We start from the raw sequence: 16,352 nt of genomic DNA, 5'->3' as shown, positions 1-16,352 counted from the left end.
CAGTTATCGTCAAGGCCAAGGCTGTGCAAGAGGGCATGCGGGACGTGTTGTGCTCGTTGTGACTGTGTTCCTCCCGGCACTTCTGGTAACTATGATGCATGCCCCTGCTACGCCAACATGACTACCCACGGCGGTCGCCACAAGTGCCCTTAAAATATTATACTCTCTAAATTGTTTAGTACACAAACTTGTGCAAGGATGAGAATAAAACATGTGGTTTTCTGCTAATCTATGTTGTTAATGACTTGTTTACCAAAGAAATGTTATTTACTTTTGTCAATCGCATAAACGATGTGTCTTTCACATTTAGTTTGCCCAAAGAAAGATTTTAGCGACATAAAAACAAGCAAATCAAGCGACAATGCACGTGGATGATCGGGCTGAATTTACAAATACGGATAAAACGAAGTTAAATATCCCCTTGTCGTCAACAAGGGGAAAATGCTAGAAAATATGCTAATCTTCAATCTTTAATCTAAAAAATCTATGTCATGGATATTTTATTCACTTTAGGTTAAAATTAAAAAAAAAAAAAGAATTAATGAGAGAAATTGAAGGGGTAAAATATCATTACTCTTTTCAAATGTGTAGCCATGATCCATGGGCCTGCTATAAGAGGAGACCTTTTGCACTCTTATAAATTCCTTGTCAAACTCTTCTTTAATTGACATTACACAAATAACTAAAGATAAATTAATTCAATTTTTTCTTGAATAAAAATTTAATTGAACTCTTAAATAAACTATTCACTTAATATTTTTTTCACCCACCCCATTTCATAATTTATTTTTACATTTATATTTGAAATTTGAATTAAAAATATTCTTTTGAGAAACTTTTAAGAATTAAGAATTATGATGATAGAAATTATGTTACAATAAGAAAACAATTTAAGATTTATATGTATTTATAAATAAAAGCTTAAAATAAATATATTTTTAGGATGAAATTTAATAAGAAGATGATTGATTTTAATTTGTGAGTTAGTACTTTGTAAATTAAGCTAGGGTATCTTAGGGATAAAATCCAAAAGAGGTGTTAATGAGGATTTTTCAGATATAAAAAATATAGAGCTGCTCGTAGTTGACACCGAAGATAAGATGGTGTGGTGCCACTTAGCAAATGGTGATCTTACTTTGGCAGAAGCTTATCATTTTTTACTTGGCAACCGTGTAGTCTGCCCCTAGAACAAATGCTTGTGGTCATCTTTTATTCTTCAAAAATACTCTATGTTTGCTCGGAGGCTGTTCATAATAGAGTTCCAATCAATGATCAGCTGTGTTTATGTGGGTTATGCGTCATCTCATCTTGCCCTTTGTGCTTGCAATCTGATGGAACGACTGCCCACTTATTTTTCCTATGCAGGCTCTCTCAATAGCTTTGGGGTTGGCTTACTTCTTTATTTAGAGTCACATTTCCCATGAATGGAGACCTTGTGAGTTTACGAAAGTTAATTCTTGATGATAGATTTTCTCATCCTACAGCCTCCCTCCGGCGCATAGGTTGTTTCATCCTACTTATATTATTTGTGGAAAGCTCGGAACTTATTACGCTTTGAAAATCGTGAGCTTTCATTGTCTCATTTAAAGGTTGTCATTTCTTCTCACATTATTTTATTGAGCTCTTATTGTCCAGGACACATAGCTACCCAAGTTCCAAGTGATGATATATTGGGCATAAAGAAGCCATTGCAACGTGCTCCAAAGGTAGTTTCAGTCTTTTGGCATCCTCCTCTAATTCTTTGGGTTAAAATTAATACAGATGGCCTTACTAAAGGAAATCCGGGAGAGGCAGCTTGTGGTGTTGTTTTCAGGGGATTTAATGGGGCCTTTAAAGGATGCTTTGCAATGCCTTTAGGCCTTCATTCTTCATTTTATGCTGAAATATTTGGTATCATTGTGGCTATTGAGGAAGCAGCTAATAGAGGGTGGTAATATGTTTGGTTAGAGAGCGACTCTACTGTTGCACTATCTTGTCTCCAAAATCTTAGATTTGCTCCTCCATGGTGCATCCGTAATAGATGGATTAATTGTTGTAACTTGATTAAAAATATTCGAGAAGAAAATTATGTAGCAGATTGCTTGGCTAACTTAGGTTTATCGTGTTTCATGTATACTTGGTGGGATGAACCACCAATGGATATTAGAAAAAAGTTATTTGACGATGCTTGGGACTATCCTAAGTATCGTTTCATAACTTAATCTCTTGTTTTTTTTTTTTAAAAGGATTTTTCGAAGGTATTAAAAAACTCCAAACGTTGCTATAAATCAATGATGGGCCTAGGGATGACAATTGTACCCGCAAACCCGCTAACCTACCCAAACCCACCCACCAAAACCCGCCCGTTGCGGGTAATTTTATCCGTTGCGGCGGGTTTAGTATTATAAATTAAAACCCGCACATGGATGCGGGTGGGTTTGGTATTAACCTTATACCCGATGGATACCCGCATGGATATCCACCAAACCCGCAATAATTTTTTTCAAATATTTTTAATTTAATTTAAATATAAAAATATATAAAGAAAATAATGTAATTGATCAATTTACTAAATAGCCAAAGGCTCAAAGTTATGTATGTGTGTATATGGCTCATCTCCTATTTTAAAGTCATAACCTAAAGAAAACTAAAGACATTTCCCTTCGAATTAGTATTTGAAAATATTAATCTTAATTATTATTATAGCCATTGTGTTGGATGGGTGCTTATAGTGGTGAATAAAATCAATATCTTCTCTTGGATCTTGTTTTAAATGATAATACGAAATGTAATTATTATTTTTAGATATTAGTTTGTGCTTTTTAAATAGATTTGTGTAATTTATACTTAAATTTGAGAATTTGTGTTGAATTGATGTGGAAATTTTACTTTTTTATTTACATTGTTTAAATATAAAATTGAATATGTTATATGGAATTTGAGGTTATTATTATAAATTTATATATTAAAAATTTGTGATTTTAAATACGGAAATCCGCAAAAAATCCGCCGGATACCATTGCGGGTTTGGTAATTGTTAAAACCCGCTGCGGGTGGGTTTTTTTAAAAAATTTAAAACCCGTTGTGGGTTGCGGGTGGGTTTGGTAATTTAAATTTTGTGCGGATTTAGATTTGGTAATGGCAAACCCGCTGCGGACGGTGCCCATTGCCATCCCTAGATGGGCCTGAAGAATGGTTCAACAATTATTTGACCCAATTTCCACTTTTCCCTTAAAAGTTTCCTTCATACTTCCACGTAAAAGAACTATTAAGACCTTTCATTAACGCACATGTACACACATATACATTCCACGCCGGTGTGCCAGCCCGATGCATTTTAAGCAATTTTTTTAAGCTGGGCATCAAGTTTAAATCTTTTAAAAATATATTTTGGGCTTTGTCCATCTATTTGCTGTACACCTAAGACATAATTCGCGAAAATAAATTAATGGCAGTTGCATGCATATATAAATAAATTCTTTCATCGATCCAGTTATTATCTCTTTCAAAGCAAAACCTTCACCTGTTCAACGTAAAAATCAAAACGTTCATTTTAAATCGAAGAGAGGTGGTTCACCGATTCTTTTTAGATGGTAGATAGGAGCCGGCGAGCTTCACACAGGACTAGGAGCTTACAAGCATGTAATTCTGAACATAGCGAAGGGTGTTTTGGTAATTAGGACTGACGCAACGTGATACGACTTGGAACTAGGAGTCACGCAGCATGCATGACCCTGCCAAGCCGAGGTGCACAGAATCAAATCATCACATTCCTCCATCCTCATCAAACACTCGCCGTAAACTCAGCAATTAATCGCCGAGTTCAACACCCTCTGCCCATCCTTTCTCGTGACTGCCAAACTTTCTCTAGAATCCGCTTTGCGGATTTCAGCGTTACCAGTGAGATTACCATTATTTTACTGGCCTACAATTTCACTCTCCCTCCGGCGCGTGAACATCAACATCAAACAAATGAAAATCGTAAATCACTCTTCTGCTCCGCACTCGGGAGTTACTGGCGCGTGTTGACTACAGCACATGCAAATGCACCAAATCTAATACTAGTTTCTTTAAGAAACTGGTGAAAAGTCATTAAAAGGTACAGAATATTTTCTCTTGTAACAGTGAACAGTCTCTGGTAGTACGGAGACCTGTGGATGAAACGTGTCGAACATCCATGAGATTTGCCATAATGGCCGTTGATGAAAGAGAGTCGTTTGTTTTGTTTCAGTTACTGTGATTAAAAAGACTTCCGTCCAGACAGTGAGAAAGACGAGAGTTTCACCACAGCCGTTTGATAACGAGCCTTCGGATGATGCATGAAGAGTGCAACGTGGACAGGTAAACAAGGTTTATAAAATCCGACGTGGCTGACACGTGAGACTTGATGGTCTAAGCCATCAAAGAAGATCCGATGGCTGTGAGAGGAGAGAGAATAGGGACCGTGGATGGTGGAATGACGTGGGAATGGGACTTGCGTACAAATGAATGTGAAGTGAGAGAAGAAGGAAAAAGAATGGCCGTTTTTCTGATGCATTTAAAAGGCGATTTAACAGAGCGAAAGCTTCGGATTTGCCGTCTCTTGGGAGTTTGTGTTGTGTGTGAGAGCTTTTAACAGAAGTCAAGATAGAGAGGGAGAGAGAAACGAATCAACTCTCTTAATTGTCTTCGAGAATTAAATGAAGGTTGTTAAATTGTCACTTTGCTACAATTGCTTCACATTTTTCAGTTCTTTTAATTTTTTCTCTTTAATTTGCTTTATTTCACGAAGAACCTGATTCGCTGAACACGAGGAACGAATTACTTTTCTCTTTTCTTTCCTTCCTTTTATTTTTTTATTTTTTTCAATTTTTTTTTCTTCTATGAAGCTTTTTGTCTCATCTCTCTCTCTCTCTCGCTAATTTTTCTGAGCAGCTAGAACTAAAACTACTCAAAACACACACACACACACACACAGAAAGCAGCGGAGAAATATCTGGCAACTAAAATTGATTTTCTCTCTCTTTAGAAATCTCAAACGCCACTTTTGTTTTTCCTTTCACTTTCTCTCCTCTAAAGTTTGAGAAAAAAAAAAACAAACCGAAGCTCTTTGAATCTCATTTTTCTTATATTTTAATGCGTTTTGATTGGATTATAGATCGAATTGGAGGGCGTGAGGGAGAGCAGATGCTGTTGATGTTAGTGTTGTCTTCAAAATTGTGTGAATACAGAAATGGACAAGACTCGAGACGTGAGGCGAGGAGGGAGCAGTCGGTTTTCGCGACAGAAGCTCTTAGCAGGTGTGAATTTACTATACTCTCCTCTTTTATTTTTTCTATTTCCAAAACCAAAACCAAAACAAACAAGCAAACAAAACCCCTCATTTGTCGTCTTCTTTTGTGTGCGTTCTTCCTCTCTTCGTGTGTTTTCGGTGATAAGAGTTTTTCAGATAATGCCTGTTTTTTGTTTTATCTCCTTTGTTTTTAGTTATTATTTTTATTTTTTTGAAGGTTTGGAGAAACCGAAGAAGGAGAGACTTGTTAAAAAATTAAGTGTTGTTGTTAATAAAGCTGTGATTTCGAGTTTCGAAGATTCTGAAATGGGATATCATAGTAATAATTTGTCTGATAGAGAAAACGAAACTCCTTCACAATCTCAGTCTTCAATGAGTAATGCTACTGCCAAAAGATTTAAATTACCTAAAAAGGTATGTTTAATTTTACTTTTCTTTCAATTTTTTAATTTTAATTTTCTGTTTATTTAATTTTCAATTTCTTTTTTCCAGTTTTTGGATGACTGCAATGGTGTTGATCATTCCTCCATTCCGCGTAAGCTACGTTCAGGTATGTTGTTTGTGAATCAAGAATGATAAATTTTTCATTTTATATCTCAAATTATTTTTTTTTTAAATACAGTTTTTTTTTTTTTTTAATTTCCTACTTTTTCTGTTAGTTGTGGGGCTAATAGTTAAAGTGTTACCGGTTTAAATATCATGTTCTATTTAGTGGGTCTTCCGGGAAGTTTCCTTTTTTCGGTTTTGCTTAGTGATTTGGATTTTGGATTACGACTTAAGCAAAATGAAGCCTTTTTTGCTTTTCTTTTCTTTCCCCCCTTTTTTTCCCGTGTACGCAGAATTTTGTTTGTTTTTATTTTTTAATTATACTTAATACACTGGTGTTGCTACTTTGATGGTGCATTGATTCTTTTGAAATAATAATATTGTATTTGAGATTTTTGCCTCCTGTTGTTCTGAAGCTACTTTTTGAAGGGAAATACTTTTAACTTTCTATGGAAAACAAAAAATGTTAGTTTATTTGAAGGGAAAGAAAAAGAATATTTTGAAGTATTAATAATGTATGAGAAATTTGGATTTAACTCTTACAGCGGTGAAGAAGCGAAATCCCGAATCTATGTCTCCACCTTTACCAGATTCAAAGAAGCTGAACCATACAGTAGGTGAAATGGAATCACTCAAAAAGGATGGCCTAAAGAAGTCCAAGCTGAACATTGTTGTCAGTTATCTCCAGCTGACCATTTCAAAATTCATATTCTTTTGGCTGAGCATTTCAATTTATATTGATGGGATTGCTTTTGTAGAAACAAGGAAGCTCGGACTGGTCCCAGAAGGAGGTTATTGGGCCAATCACTAAAGATGAAGAAGAAGTTGTGGAGACCTTATATGCTATGGCAGGAATGTTCCCTGAAAATGATAGTGTGAATAATAGTAAATTGGAGAGTGCTCCTTCAGAAGCAAAGCCTCCAGCTTTGCAAGAACATAGGGAGAGCTGTACACCTGCAGTTAAAGGTAATATTAGTTTTTTTCCACCTATTGCTTCTTCTAGTGATTACATTTTTTTTTCCAGTTTGTTTCTTTCTTAAGTTGTATGTTCTCATTAGATTCTGCAGTTACCGAGGAGGAGTTGGGCTCAACCTTCCCCTTGAGAACTTCTGAGGCTGCCCCTTCATCTAATGTAGAAAGTTCACAGAAAGAAACTGCTAAAACCAGTGCTGAAGTAGAAGAAAAACCTGACAGTAAAAGTTTCCACGTGAAAACTGATAGTTGTGTTCCTCCGGTAAATGTGCACAGCACAATGCCTCTATTGGCTAAGAGGGAACATAACAGTGATGAGCCGTCGTGCAATCCTGTAACTTTTCAGGGTTTGCCTGAGCCATGTCGGGATTCTGGGTGGGTTCTTTTTTAATCAATTCTGGTGCTCCTGTTTCTTTTCAGTTGTCCTGTTATTAATTTAGTTCTCTTTGTGTTGTCCGTCCTGAAGTAGTTTAGAGCAGTCGACTCAGGAGACCTCACTTACAGGAAAACCTGAGCTTGCAGTTGGGGTAAGCATTAGTTTCAAGCCTAGAACAATATTTCCTTTAGCGATTGAACTGCTACTAAAATGGAGGCTTTGCTTTATTTTTTAAGTCCACCACCCTCAGAAGTGAACAAGTGCAACAAGATACGGCCACGGAGTCCTGGAGAAATGGTATACTTCTTGATAGTGTATTGTGGCCTGTTTTTTTCTGCCTAGTTTGTCAAACATGGTTGTTTTGTATACTATTGGATATTATAGGCTGACACTGGCATATTCTTTGTTTAAAGGCCTTGCATTGTGGCCGGGATTGTCTCCAATGGTGTTGCTTGGTGCTGGGAGTTCTGGACCTTCTTTGCCGTAATTGTCTTAGTTCTTATGAGTTTAGACCTTCCTATATATCTTCTATCTATCGTCTCATTCATGTAGTCATTGCAGGTCCTCAGCTACCAAAATTCCAGCTTGGCTGGATGCCGCTGTTGGTGCCTCCAAGCCTTGTTCTTTAGAAAATGGTCCTTCAACCAGAAAGGTAGATTTTACTCCAAACTTCGCAATGCTTGTGTACTTTCTTGAGCATCTCACTGAGTGTCTGGTGGACTATAAACTATACAGGCTTTTAAAGGGGCCACCACTAATAGGTCTCTAAAGAGGTGTGCTGGCCATGTTTACATCAGTCGTCTGATTCGAGATTTACAAATGCCAGAGAATAAAGAAAAGTCACATCTACAGTGTAATCAATTGAAACCACCAGATGAAGGACAAAGGCAAGAAACACATATGGTGATTTATGACTTTGATAAGACGAGAAAAGGTTTAAATGGAGTCATATCTGTTAACAGTATTGGCAGTACTACTGCTGAAAGAAATTCAAGTGAAGCTAGAAGTGGTATTCTTCAGCACAAGAGGCTTCATCATGATCAGCTACAGACTGCTACAGAATCTGGGTTACAGACTTTGCAGAAGCAAGTAAGCTCTACAATTTATGTTGGCATAGATGATTGTTTTCCCCTTCCCAATGTCCTGATCAATTTGTTTTTCTTGTAGAGTTTCAACTTTTTGTCTTTGTCAGCTGGCGGCTTGGGAGCAGAAGATACAAACAGCTTTAGCAGAACCAGAAATAATGCATTAGAACCATCGTCAGAATTTCAAGTTTCTCATCTTCATTCTCTTCCACAACATCAGAACTTCATGCCAATTGCAATGCCCCAGACTCACTACACCTCTTCATACCCGGATAAAATTTCTACATCTGGAACTGGATCAACACAGCAGGTTTTTTCTTGATTCCTTCCTTTTGCTTTGTTACTGTTATGTTATGGATTACCTCAATCCAAGCCAGATTTTTTTCTCCAACTTCTTTCATTAGCTTGTTTCTGTAAGCATTTTTCATCCTTAGCCATTGGTAATATACAACTACTGAAGTATGGTTGATTTGCGTCTTTTGCTGCATATATCGCTTTGCAAGTTGCCATGACATAAAAAATCTCTAATTATGTTAGGCTGTAATTTTTATTTGTAGGTCAAATTGCAATTACCTTCATATCTTAGCAGCCCGTTCCTAGGCCCAGCTCATACAAGTTCCACAATCTTGACAAAACAACACCAACAGCAGCAGCAACAGCTTTGGCCGGCTCAGCTAGCAGCTCAATGCAGACCTACTGGACATTCCACAGCGATGAGCCAATTTTCAAATTGGCCAAATGGGAGACAGGACCCTACACTGATCCCATGTCCGCAGTCCCCGATATCACCTGCCCCCACATCACTGGAAGTACTTAGGCCCAAGTATTCCACAAACTCTCAACACCAGCATCAGCACTGGCTTCAGCACCAGCAGTTAATGACCATAACTTCATCATTACCCTCTTCGAGGGTGAAAAGGCAAGACCACCATCTCCCTCTAGTCTATGAAGAAATTGAAGGTGGATTTCGAACAGGAAGTTCATTGTCATTGCAACTGCTGTGCAACGAACGGCTGTGAAATTGGCTGGCAAGGCAATGGATCCGCAATAGCATTATTTCATTCATTTCTTTTCTTGGAATTGATGACTATTAAGAGAATGGCTGGGTATCCTGTTTGTTGGCCATCAAATATTCCATTCTCATGAACGGTAGAACTGAAGAGGCAATTGGATGTTAGTATCAATCACAGGAACTTGATTACGAGAACATTTTTATTGGGGTTATCTTTTCTTCAGCTTGTTTGAAGCACGCTCATATATAAAGAAAGATAAGGGAAATATTTAGTTTGTACATTCTCTTCCTCGTATCACATACGCTATTTTGGAAAAGTGTTATCTTAGATTTTGTACCATGTTTGATGCTCGTATGCACTTGCATTGAAGATAGCCTTCCCTAACAAAGAAGTCTTATTGGAACAAATGTACAAAGAAGTTGCTCAGTTAATACCAGCCATTTGCGCCTCCCCCGAAAAGTTTTTTAAGTAGATAAAGACATGAAGAAAATGGAAAGGGCTATTTGTCGGTTAATATCAAGTTTCTGCACCATCAGCTTCAAAGTTGGAAATTGCTAGAGATGTCCGCTGGTTGGTAGATATGTGCATTTGGCAAATAAAAAAAAAAGGCTCAATGCAGAAATTAGATTCCTCGCACAGGATTAGAGACACACCCAAACAACATCCAATGAAGTCGACAGATGAACTAACTCTTAAAATACTCTAAGCCATGAATATCTTCAACTAATGATAAACGGACAACAGCTTCAAGCATGCATTTTTTACTGGTTACTCAGTGAGGATTGCCTCGCAAACAATGACAGCAAATCGCAAGTTATTCGTACAATTTATGATAATACAACCGTAGGATTGGGTTTTCGATTTCTGAGAATACTAGAGAAAGATTGGCTGTGCAAAAAATAGGTAAACAAATTATAATAGAACCAATCCATCAAATGGAAAAATGTGAAAAGGCAAAACCAAACTTCACTTTAACACCCTTTACTAAATCATAACTCTTCATTCTAGCTTCTCCAGTTCCCCCATTCGCTCTATGATTGCCTACAAAACACCAAAAAAAATTAAAATTTAAACAGATAAATAAATATAGTTTAGTGGTGCCTTGAAAGTGCATACCCTCTTGCTTGTCTCTTGAAGCTCCCCAGCAAGAATGAATTCATCAAGTATTAGATAAACCTTCATGTAAAAACAAGCAGCAAGTCGTGGTGGCCCGTGATAAAAAAAAAATTATGATTAGTGATAATTCTCCCCATATAAAGGAACAGATCCACTTAAATTTAAACTTTAGAGAAACAGACAACGCAAATGACATCAGCAGTTCTCACTTCTCAATGATCAGGTATCTGTATATACTCCAACAGGAGTAAATATAGAAAAGAACATATGAAAAATGAATTTTTGAATTCTAAACTGAGATTTTGTGGTTAACAATAGAACATTCAGGTATCAGCATGGTAAAGCAGCAGAGCCAACTTGCAAGTTGACAGGCTAAAGATGGCAAGGCATGACATACAACAGCATCATCATAGGGCTTAGATTTACAAATTTGTAGTACCAGCAACAAGGCATAACATAAAGTGTCTCTCACATAAGCTCTAGTGCAAATGGTTAGAAACATCAAATTCCCAGAAACAATGCACGGAGACGTGGCTATAGCTTCTTTAGTGGCCCTTCGCTTTCTTGTGTTTCTTAGTTTGTACTGGTACTGAATGAAATAAATCCATAACATGCTATACCAGTTTCTCATTATGAAACATATATCTTTAAGGATAATCAACAGACCTAATATGTTAAGTTTGTCTGTCCCTAAAGAAAGCTACATGTGCTCCAGTCAACACTTCGGTTGGGGTAAGCATTTGTGAATTACTGATCAAGACTACCGAGAAAAGCAGCATGTACACAGAAGACAAAATGACATAATATAAACATCAAATAGTTAGTAATTCAGCAGATGCAAAAAGAAACAGTAACAGAACTTGAAATGAAAATGCGATCACATACCTTGTGAAAATTAAATACTAAATCTAGCTCGCAGACATTGCTGAAGAAATGATCCAATATCTCCACAAATAAATGGATGCACTCCAAATATGCCAATTCATTATCTGTTATGTCGACACAAAGCGAGAAAAACAATCCAGCATACCGCCTGTAGATTACCTTGTGTGTACGAAACTGCAGAAAGTACACATAGACCAAACACAAACACATGCACACAGATATTTCAGTGCAAAGGCATAGAGCACAAAGTGAAATTGCTCTAGTAGAGAAGATAGGCTGTCAAATATAATGGTACAATTTTACAATAGGTAAAAATCAGACGTCCGGCTGGGATTTTTGAAAATTAAAAAAATAATAAAAAGAAAATAAAAGAGTGCTACTGATCGGACAAGAAAGCTGCCCAATTCTTAGCTTTCCACCTTCCATAAAAAGAATTCGTAATAGGAGTTTAAGTGGGATTTTATCAATTTCCATAAAAATTATGAGAAAATGCCCATCAAAATGTATTAAGTAAATGCCATTTCCTTTTCTAAAAGTTTAACTGAAATATTATTTATTTCCATCAGTAAAAATTAACCGAGGGTGTGAGTTCCAGTACTTCATAAGCTTCAGACTCATCAGCCTCGGGATAATTTGAAAGAGGTAAATTATTATTTCTACATTTCTCAGCAAATAAATTAATAAAAATAAAAGTTAGCTACAGTGTAGAAACTTGGCCTAAGCAATTTAAGCATTATAATTTGTGGAGAATCACCAACCTCAACGAAATTAGTAAACTTGGGATCTCTGTTGACCACCAACCGATGAACCTACAAGAAAGGCATCCAAATTTCAAAACCCTAGAAAATTGAATAATTAGAACAACAACTGCAGAAAACGCAAGATCACGTTCATAATCATACCTCGTATTCGACCTTGTGTTTCTCGGAATCCTCGAGAGGAACATAGTACTTGGCGAGACGAGTCTTTCCTTGCCTGTTCTGTAACAATATGAACCGGATCTGCCACGTCAACAAAAGATATCAAAATCAGTGTTACAATTTCAAATCTTCTAACGGAAATGCCCCTAATTTTAATTAAATTGATTCAGATAACTAACGCTACCATTGTTGATAGATTGAATGAAAATTTGACAACGACGAAAATTGAGTGCGCGATCACGATAGTGTTTTTTCTTCCTTCCGCGTAAGCAGTAGCTGGTCTGGTTGATTTTTATTTTATTTTATTTTTTTTTGAAGTATGGCCTGGTTGAAAGCTGATACTTCAAATTGGTTTCATTTTAAGGGATAATAACGGAGAGGTTCATTACTTTTTGTAAACTTACACAAATTACTATAGTTTTTATTTTATTTCATATCGATCCTGCTGTTTCATTCCTTAAAGGCCTTAATTTAACCACTGTGCTTCTAAATAAGCCTCTGATTTCAGAATTATAGAAGTCGAATTATTAATCTTGTTAACAAATTTTTCAACCGTATTTGCCAATTGACGGTAATAACAAATAAGGAGGTGAACTAATAAAAGAGTAGTTATCTACATCGAAAATGTTATTGGAAACTTGACTTTTAAAATTAACACGAGGCTTCATTGTTTATTGGCATTGCATATTTGCAGATAAAGAAATAGTTCAAAATCATTCCGCCAACAAGGTTTCAAAATCTTGAATTTGTGATCTCACAACTATTTGTTTTAATAACATTACTAAAATACAACCTTGAAGGGAGTTCCTAGATTAACAACCCGTTCTTGAATCTCATACTCTCAACCAAATGCCGAAGCAAGCTTAATTACAGAACCTCATCTACTACTTTGTGATGAGAGATTAAATTACACAGAATCTGCCATTCTAATAGTCGTGATCAAACTTGGAATTTGCCGAGGCCAAGAGAGCAGCACCAATGCCAGAGCCGTCTTTTGTATGTTCGATGACAACATTCTTTGATATTTCTGTTCCCAGAAGCTCCGTCACTGCCTCATGTACGTATCTTCTGTATTGAGTATAGTTCTCATACAATCCACCATCCATTGCCACAACCGTCCTCTTCCCAAAGATGGCGCCATTTGAATCCTCGTCGATTTTCTGTAGAATACTGACAATTCCTGCACCAGCTAAGCGGCCACCTCGTTTGACAATGGTATCACATACTTCTATCACTACCTTCCTTGCTTTTAAACTAGATTCCACCTATTCAAAAGAGTGAAAAATGGAAAAAAAAGAAATTAAAAAAATTAAGGAAGAGATTAAAAGAACTTTTTAGTAAATGAGTTCATTTGAGGCTACTAAAATATCAAAACTTATCTACATTTTCTGAGATATAAACAATTTTCAATGTTCAAATCAGTGGCAATGGTGAATATTTTCCTGCGCCTCTAGTTCAGTTTTACATTACAGAAGCTAAATTTTAAACTCGCGGAGAAAGTACAGAAATATACCCCAGCAACATCATATAGAGTTGATCCAACAGCTTGAAGATCTTCTGAATAGTCCTGTTGCATAGCACAGATATGCGGTGTCCTATAAAGCAGAGTTTTGCGAACATAGTTTAATACAAAAAGAAATTTATTTTGATCCAAGTGTAATGCGTCATGTATTGCAGAGAAGATTAGGAAACTTGCAGAGGATGCCAAAGTCAAAAAAATAAAAATGAAATTTAGCACTAAATAAAGATGAAAGATAAATATGGTAGTTCAGGTTGGCCTGTGACTTTCAAATGAATTTTTATTAGACAAAAGTTATTAATGCACCTCACCTATTTGTCCTCTTTTAATACTGGAATTTATGAAGGGAAAATGGTGCCCTGTACACGGTCGACCAACCTAAGAAGAGGTGCCAATAGTGGGATTTATGCAACATATTACCCATATTGCATAACACAAGTTACCTGAGTACAAAAGGCATGGACAGTTTTTCTGGGACAGAATTGCCAAACAGTGCACCTTCTTCAGCCATCTTCAGAAGCACTCTTCGAACAATCTCACCAAGATACATTCCAGAGATTGTCTTCTCATATATCTGCCGAGAATGTGATTGATGATTGAATAGATTTTATAGTCTAGTTTTCTACATCAATAATTAAAACTGCAAACTAACGATGACACTAGGCACAAAACTTACCTGCTCACCAGGATTGATACTAGCAGCATCCATATCTATATCAAACTCGGTTAAGGGAAGACCTTTAGAGAAAGCTCCCCACTCAGTATTAATTATCTGAACCAAGGAAAACCATCAAATTAGGATTTGACATTCAAGCTGAGATTATTGAACAAGTTATTTGCCACCCTTACACACCGTTCTTCCAGAAGGAGATTTATTGCCTTGTAGCTTAGGAATTGCATCCATCTGTTCTACATAGCAAGCATTGGTTCCAGTACCCAAAATGACAGCAACCATGACATCTTCATCCCAGTATCTAGCCCCGGCTAATGTGCCCACGGTATCATTAACCTAATTCACATTAAAAATCCATAAATTGGTCACTATTAAACTGGAAACTTTATGTGAGAAGGGGGGTACTAAGCAAAGCATACCAGGGCAGACACTCGCATATCTAATCCTTGCCTTTCCATTGCTTCATTTAAACAAGCAACTACATCCTTTCCCGGCTGCAGAAAGTTTTGAGTTCTACATTATGCTTGTATCAGTTAAACAATTAAATATCATAATTGAAGAAGAATGGCTATATATATCTAAATAAGGAAGCACTTTTCCTAGCCAATAGATGATGAAAAAAATCGATCATGTGTCCGTAATTTATAATCACTGTTTCCATTCTGTACTCCCAAAACTAATCTTTATATGGATTTAACACCTTTCTTAGGATTTACAGGCACTCTAACAAAGCATGACTAACCATATACGGTAATTTGAATTTGCAGAAATACTAACCGTACCAGAGACAGAGAAACCCTTTGTCCATTTAATTAGTATTCCAGAATCAATCGATGTCTGCTTCACAGGGAAAGAAAATGTAAATCCAATTTCCCTCTGCCTCCCTTGGGGCAAGTGAAATTTTCCAGCTTCCTTTTCCGCAAATTTTGCCAGGCCAGTTGCAATAAAATCAAAAAGCTCCTAGAGTTGAAACAGTTAAGAAGTATAAACAAAATGTATTGACAGACTTAACGACCCATTAATTGGAGCCAAACACACCTCAGAGGTACCACGCATGAGCTCTTGAGGGATAGAAACTTGTTCAAATTCTGTAGCTTGAACACGCTCTTCTTGCCCACCTAATTGCACCCTTAGCACCCTAAAGTTTGTGCCTCCAAGATCCAATGCATAGAACAATCCTCTCTCATTCCTTTCAAAGCATAATATATTATCAACTAAAGAAATTAGATTACATTTCCATGACTGGGCAATATAAATCTGTTCACGAAGTGCAAACAAATGGCTGCCCAACGACCAACAAGTAATTAAAATAAAAAAAATAAAAACAAAGTAATACATGCACAAACATTGGAAAAGTTCTTTGCCCCTAAAAAGTTGCTCATGTCCATTTAACATTCAATATAGAAACTTCATTAAGTAAAACAAGTGAAGAAAGCGTATATATAGCGGATTCGATCAGTCTAAGCATACCCAGTTGGCAAAGCATCGATATAGCTAAGTATCATCTTGAGTTCGCCACCCCCATCAACGACAAGCCCAGCTCTCATATCAGCAGTCATGGCGTCCGCCACGTTGCGCAGAACGGGCAAAGGAGCTGCACACTCTTTCTGTAGCTTTGTCAAGATCGGAGCAACTGACACATTAACGTTTGATCTTACGGCCATCGTAAACCGAGGCCCGCCTCTGGGTGTCCGCGAGATGCAGAGGGATCCAACGGCCGGTAACATTGCTGTTGCAGTAACGAACATTTTCGGTTGACGGTAAGATCTAAGCAGAAAGAAAAAGAAAATAAGATGAAGAGTAAAGAAGATTGTGAGGTTCAGACAGAGAGTGCATAGTGTGTTGTGTTTTTGTTTCACTTTTTTCTTGATAGCAACTAGCAAGGTTTCAACAGTTTGGTTCCAAAAATTTATTATTATCAAATAAAAAAATGAAAAATATTTCAATTAATGGGTTTTTCCTTTTGGCCAGCTTAACGTTTAACAACCTAACGGTT

General features: G+C 36.8%; 4 protein-coding genes across 9 annotated transcripts in view; 2 read left to right on the top strand and 2 right to left on the bottom strand.

Moving 5' to 3' along the window:
• The window catches only part of LOC112098464 (snakin-2-like), a 665-nt gene extending 504 nt beyond the window's left edge, over nt 1-161 (top strand). Inside the window, exon 3 of the mRNA XM_024184873.1 lies at nt 1-161. This exon is cut by the window's left edge and continues 10 nt beyond it. Within this exon, the coding sequence (XP_024040641.1) occupies nt 1-153 (153 nt within the window). The 3' untranslated portion in view covers nt 154-161.
• A 4,110-nt stretch (nt 162-4,271) lies between these two features.
• On the top strand, nt 4,272-9,523 carry LOC18040375. Of its 6 annotated transcripts, none has more exons than XM_024183305.1 (14): nt 4,272-4,664; nt 5,117-5,258; nt 5,469-5,665; nt 5,744-5,801; nt 6,343-6,470; nt 6,556-6,763; nt 6,856-7,144; nt 7,236-7,296; nt 7,382-7,442; nt 7,559-7,630; nt 7,715-7,797; nt 7,881-8,234; nt 8,313-8,540; nt 8,788-9,523. In XM_024183305.1, the coding sequence occupies exons 2-14, from the start codon at nt 5,192-5,194 to the stop codon at nt 9,247-9,249; spliced, it is 2,268 nt and encodes a 755-aa protein (XP_024039073.1). In that variant the 5' UTR covers nt 4,272-4,664; nt 5,117-5,191; the 3' UTR covers nt 9,250-9,523. The 6 variants fall into 6 exon arrangements, with proteins under 6 accessions (XP_024039073.1, XP_024039075.1, XP_024039074.1 ...); XM_024183307.1 differs by having other exon boundaries at nt 4,273-4,664; nt 6,343-6,410; nt 7,559-7,628; nt 7,707-7,797; XM_024183306.1 differs by having other exon boundaries at nt 4,273-4,664; nt 6,865-7,144; nt 7,559-7,628; nt 7,707-7,797.
• Nucleotides 9,524-10,000: 477 nt separating this feature from the next.
• On the bottom strand, nt 10,001-12,474 carry LOC18040374 (AP-2 complex subunit sigma). The gene is made up of 6 exons (XM_006435112.2): nt 12,349-12,474; nt 12,147-12,245; nt 12,003-12,053; nt 11,245-11,418; nt 10,360-10,419; nt 10,001-10,284 (listed from the first exon to the last, which is right to left on the bottom strand). The coding sequence occupies exons 1-6, from the start codon at nt 12,349-12,351 to the stop codon at nt 10,243-10,245; spliced, it is 429 nt and encodes a 142-aa protein (XP_006435175.1). The 5' UTR covers nt 12,352-12,474; the 3' UTR covers nt 10,001-10,242.
• Nucleotides 12,475-12,827: 353 nt separating this feature from the next.
• Nucleotides 12,828-16,352, bottom strand: LOC18041600 (hexokinase-2, chloroplastic). Its single transcript, XM_006435111.2, has 9 exons — nt 15,827-16,352; nt 15,395-15,545; nt 15,134-15,316; nt 14,776-14,850; nt 14,537-14,692; nt 14,360-14,455; nt 14,127-14,257; nt 13,678-13,759; nt 12,828-13,429 (listed from the first exon to the last, which is right to left on the bottom strand). Exons 1-9 carry the CDS (start codon nt 16,102-16,104, stop codon nt 13,091-13,093), a joined length of 1,491 nt encoding a protein of 496 aa, XP_006435174.1. The 5' UTR covers nt 16,105-16,352; the 3' UTR covers nt 12,828-13,090.

The sequence above is a fragment of the Citrus clementina genome, unplaced genomic scaffold, assembly GCF_000493195.1.
Source record: "Citrus clementina cultivar Clemenules unplaced genomic scaffold, Citrus_clementina_v1.0 scaffold_5, whole genome shotgun sequence".
NCBI lineage: Eukaryota > Viridiplantae > Streptophyta > Magnoliopsida > Sapindales > Rutaceae > Citrus > Citrus x clementina.
The sequence above is the reverse complement of the archived record's forward strand: the minus strand, read 5'-3'. Positions and strand labels throughout refer to the sequence as shown.

What these genes read in the sequence shown, in the direction of transcription:
- LOC18040375 (XM_024183302.1), top strand. Translation starts at nt 5,192, where the DNA reads ATGGACAAGACTCGAGACGTGAGGCGAGGAGGGAGCAGTCGGTTTTCG. An exon ending in AGTTCTGGACCTTCTTTGCC is followed by an intron (nt 7,629 to 7,706) that starts GTAATTGTCTTA and finishes TAGTCATTGCAG; the next exon opens with GTCCTCAGCTACCAAAATTC. An exon ending in TACAGACTTTGCAGAAGCAA is followed by an intron (nt 8,235 to 8,312) that starts GTAAGCTCTACA and finishes TTTTTCTTGTAG; the next exon opens with AGTTTCAACTTTTTGTCTTT.
- LOC18040374 (XM_006435112.2), bottom strand. An exon ending in TAGTATTTAATTTTCACAAG is followed by an intron (nt 10,420 to 11,244) that starts GTATGTGATCGC and finishes TTTTACATGAAG; the next exon opens with GTTTATCTAATACTTGATGA. An exon ending in TTCAAGAGACAAGCAAGAGG is followed by an intron (nt 10,285 to 10,359) that starts GTATGCACTTTC and finishes GGTGTTTTGTAG; the next exon opens with GCAATCATAGAGCGAATGGG.
- LOC18041600 (XM_006435111.2), bottom strand. Translation starts at nt 16,104, where the DNA reads ATGTTCGTTACTGCAACAGCAATGTTACCGGCCGTTGGATCCCTCTGC. An exon ending in GTTTCTCTGTCTCTGGTACG is followed by an intron (nt 14,851 to 15,133) that starts GTTAGTATTTCT and finishes AACTTTCTGCAG; the next exon opens with CCGGGAAAGGATGTAGTTGC. An exon ending in TCCATGCCTTTTGTACTCAG is followed by an intron (nt 13,760 to 14,126) that starts GTAACTTGTGTT and finishes TCTGCTTTATAG; the next exon opens with GACACCGCATATCTGTGCTA.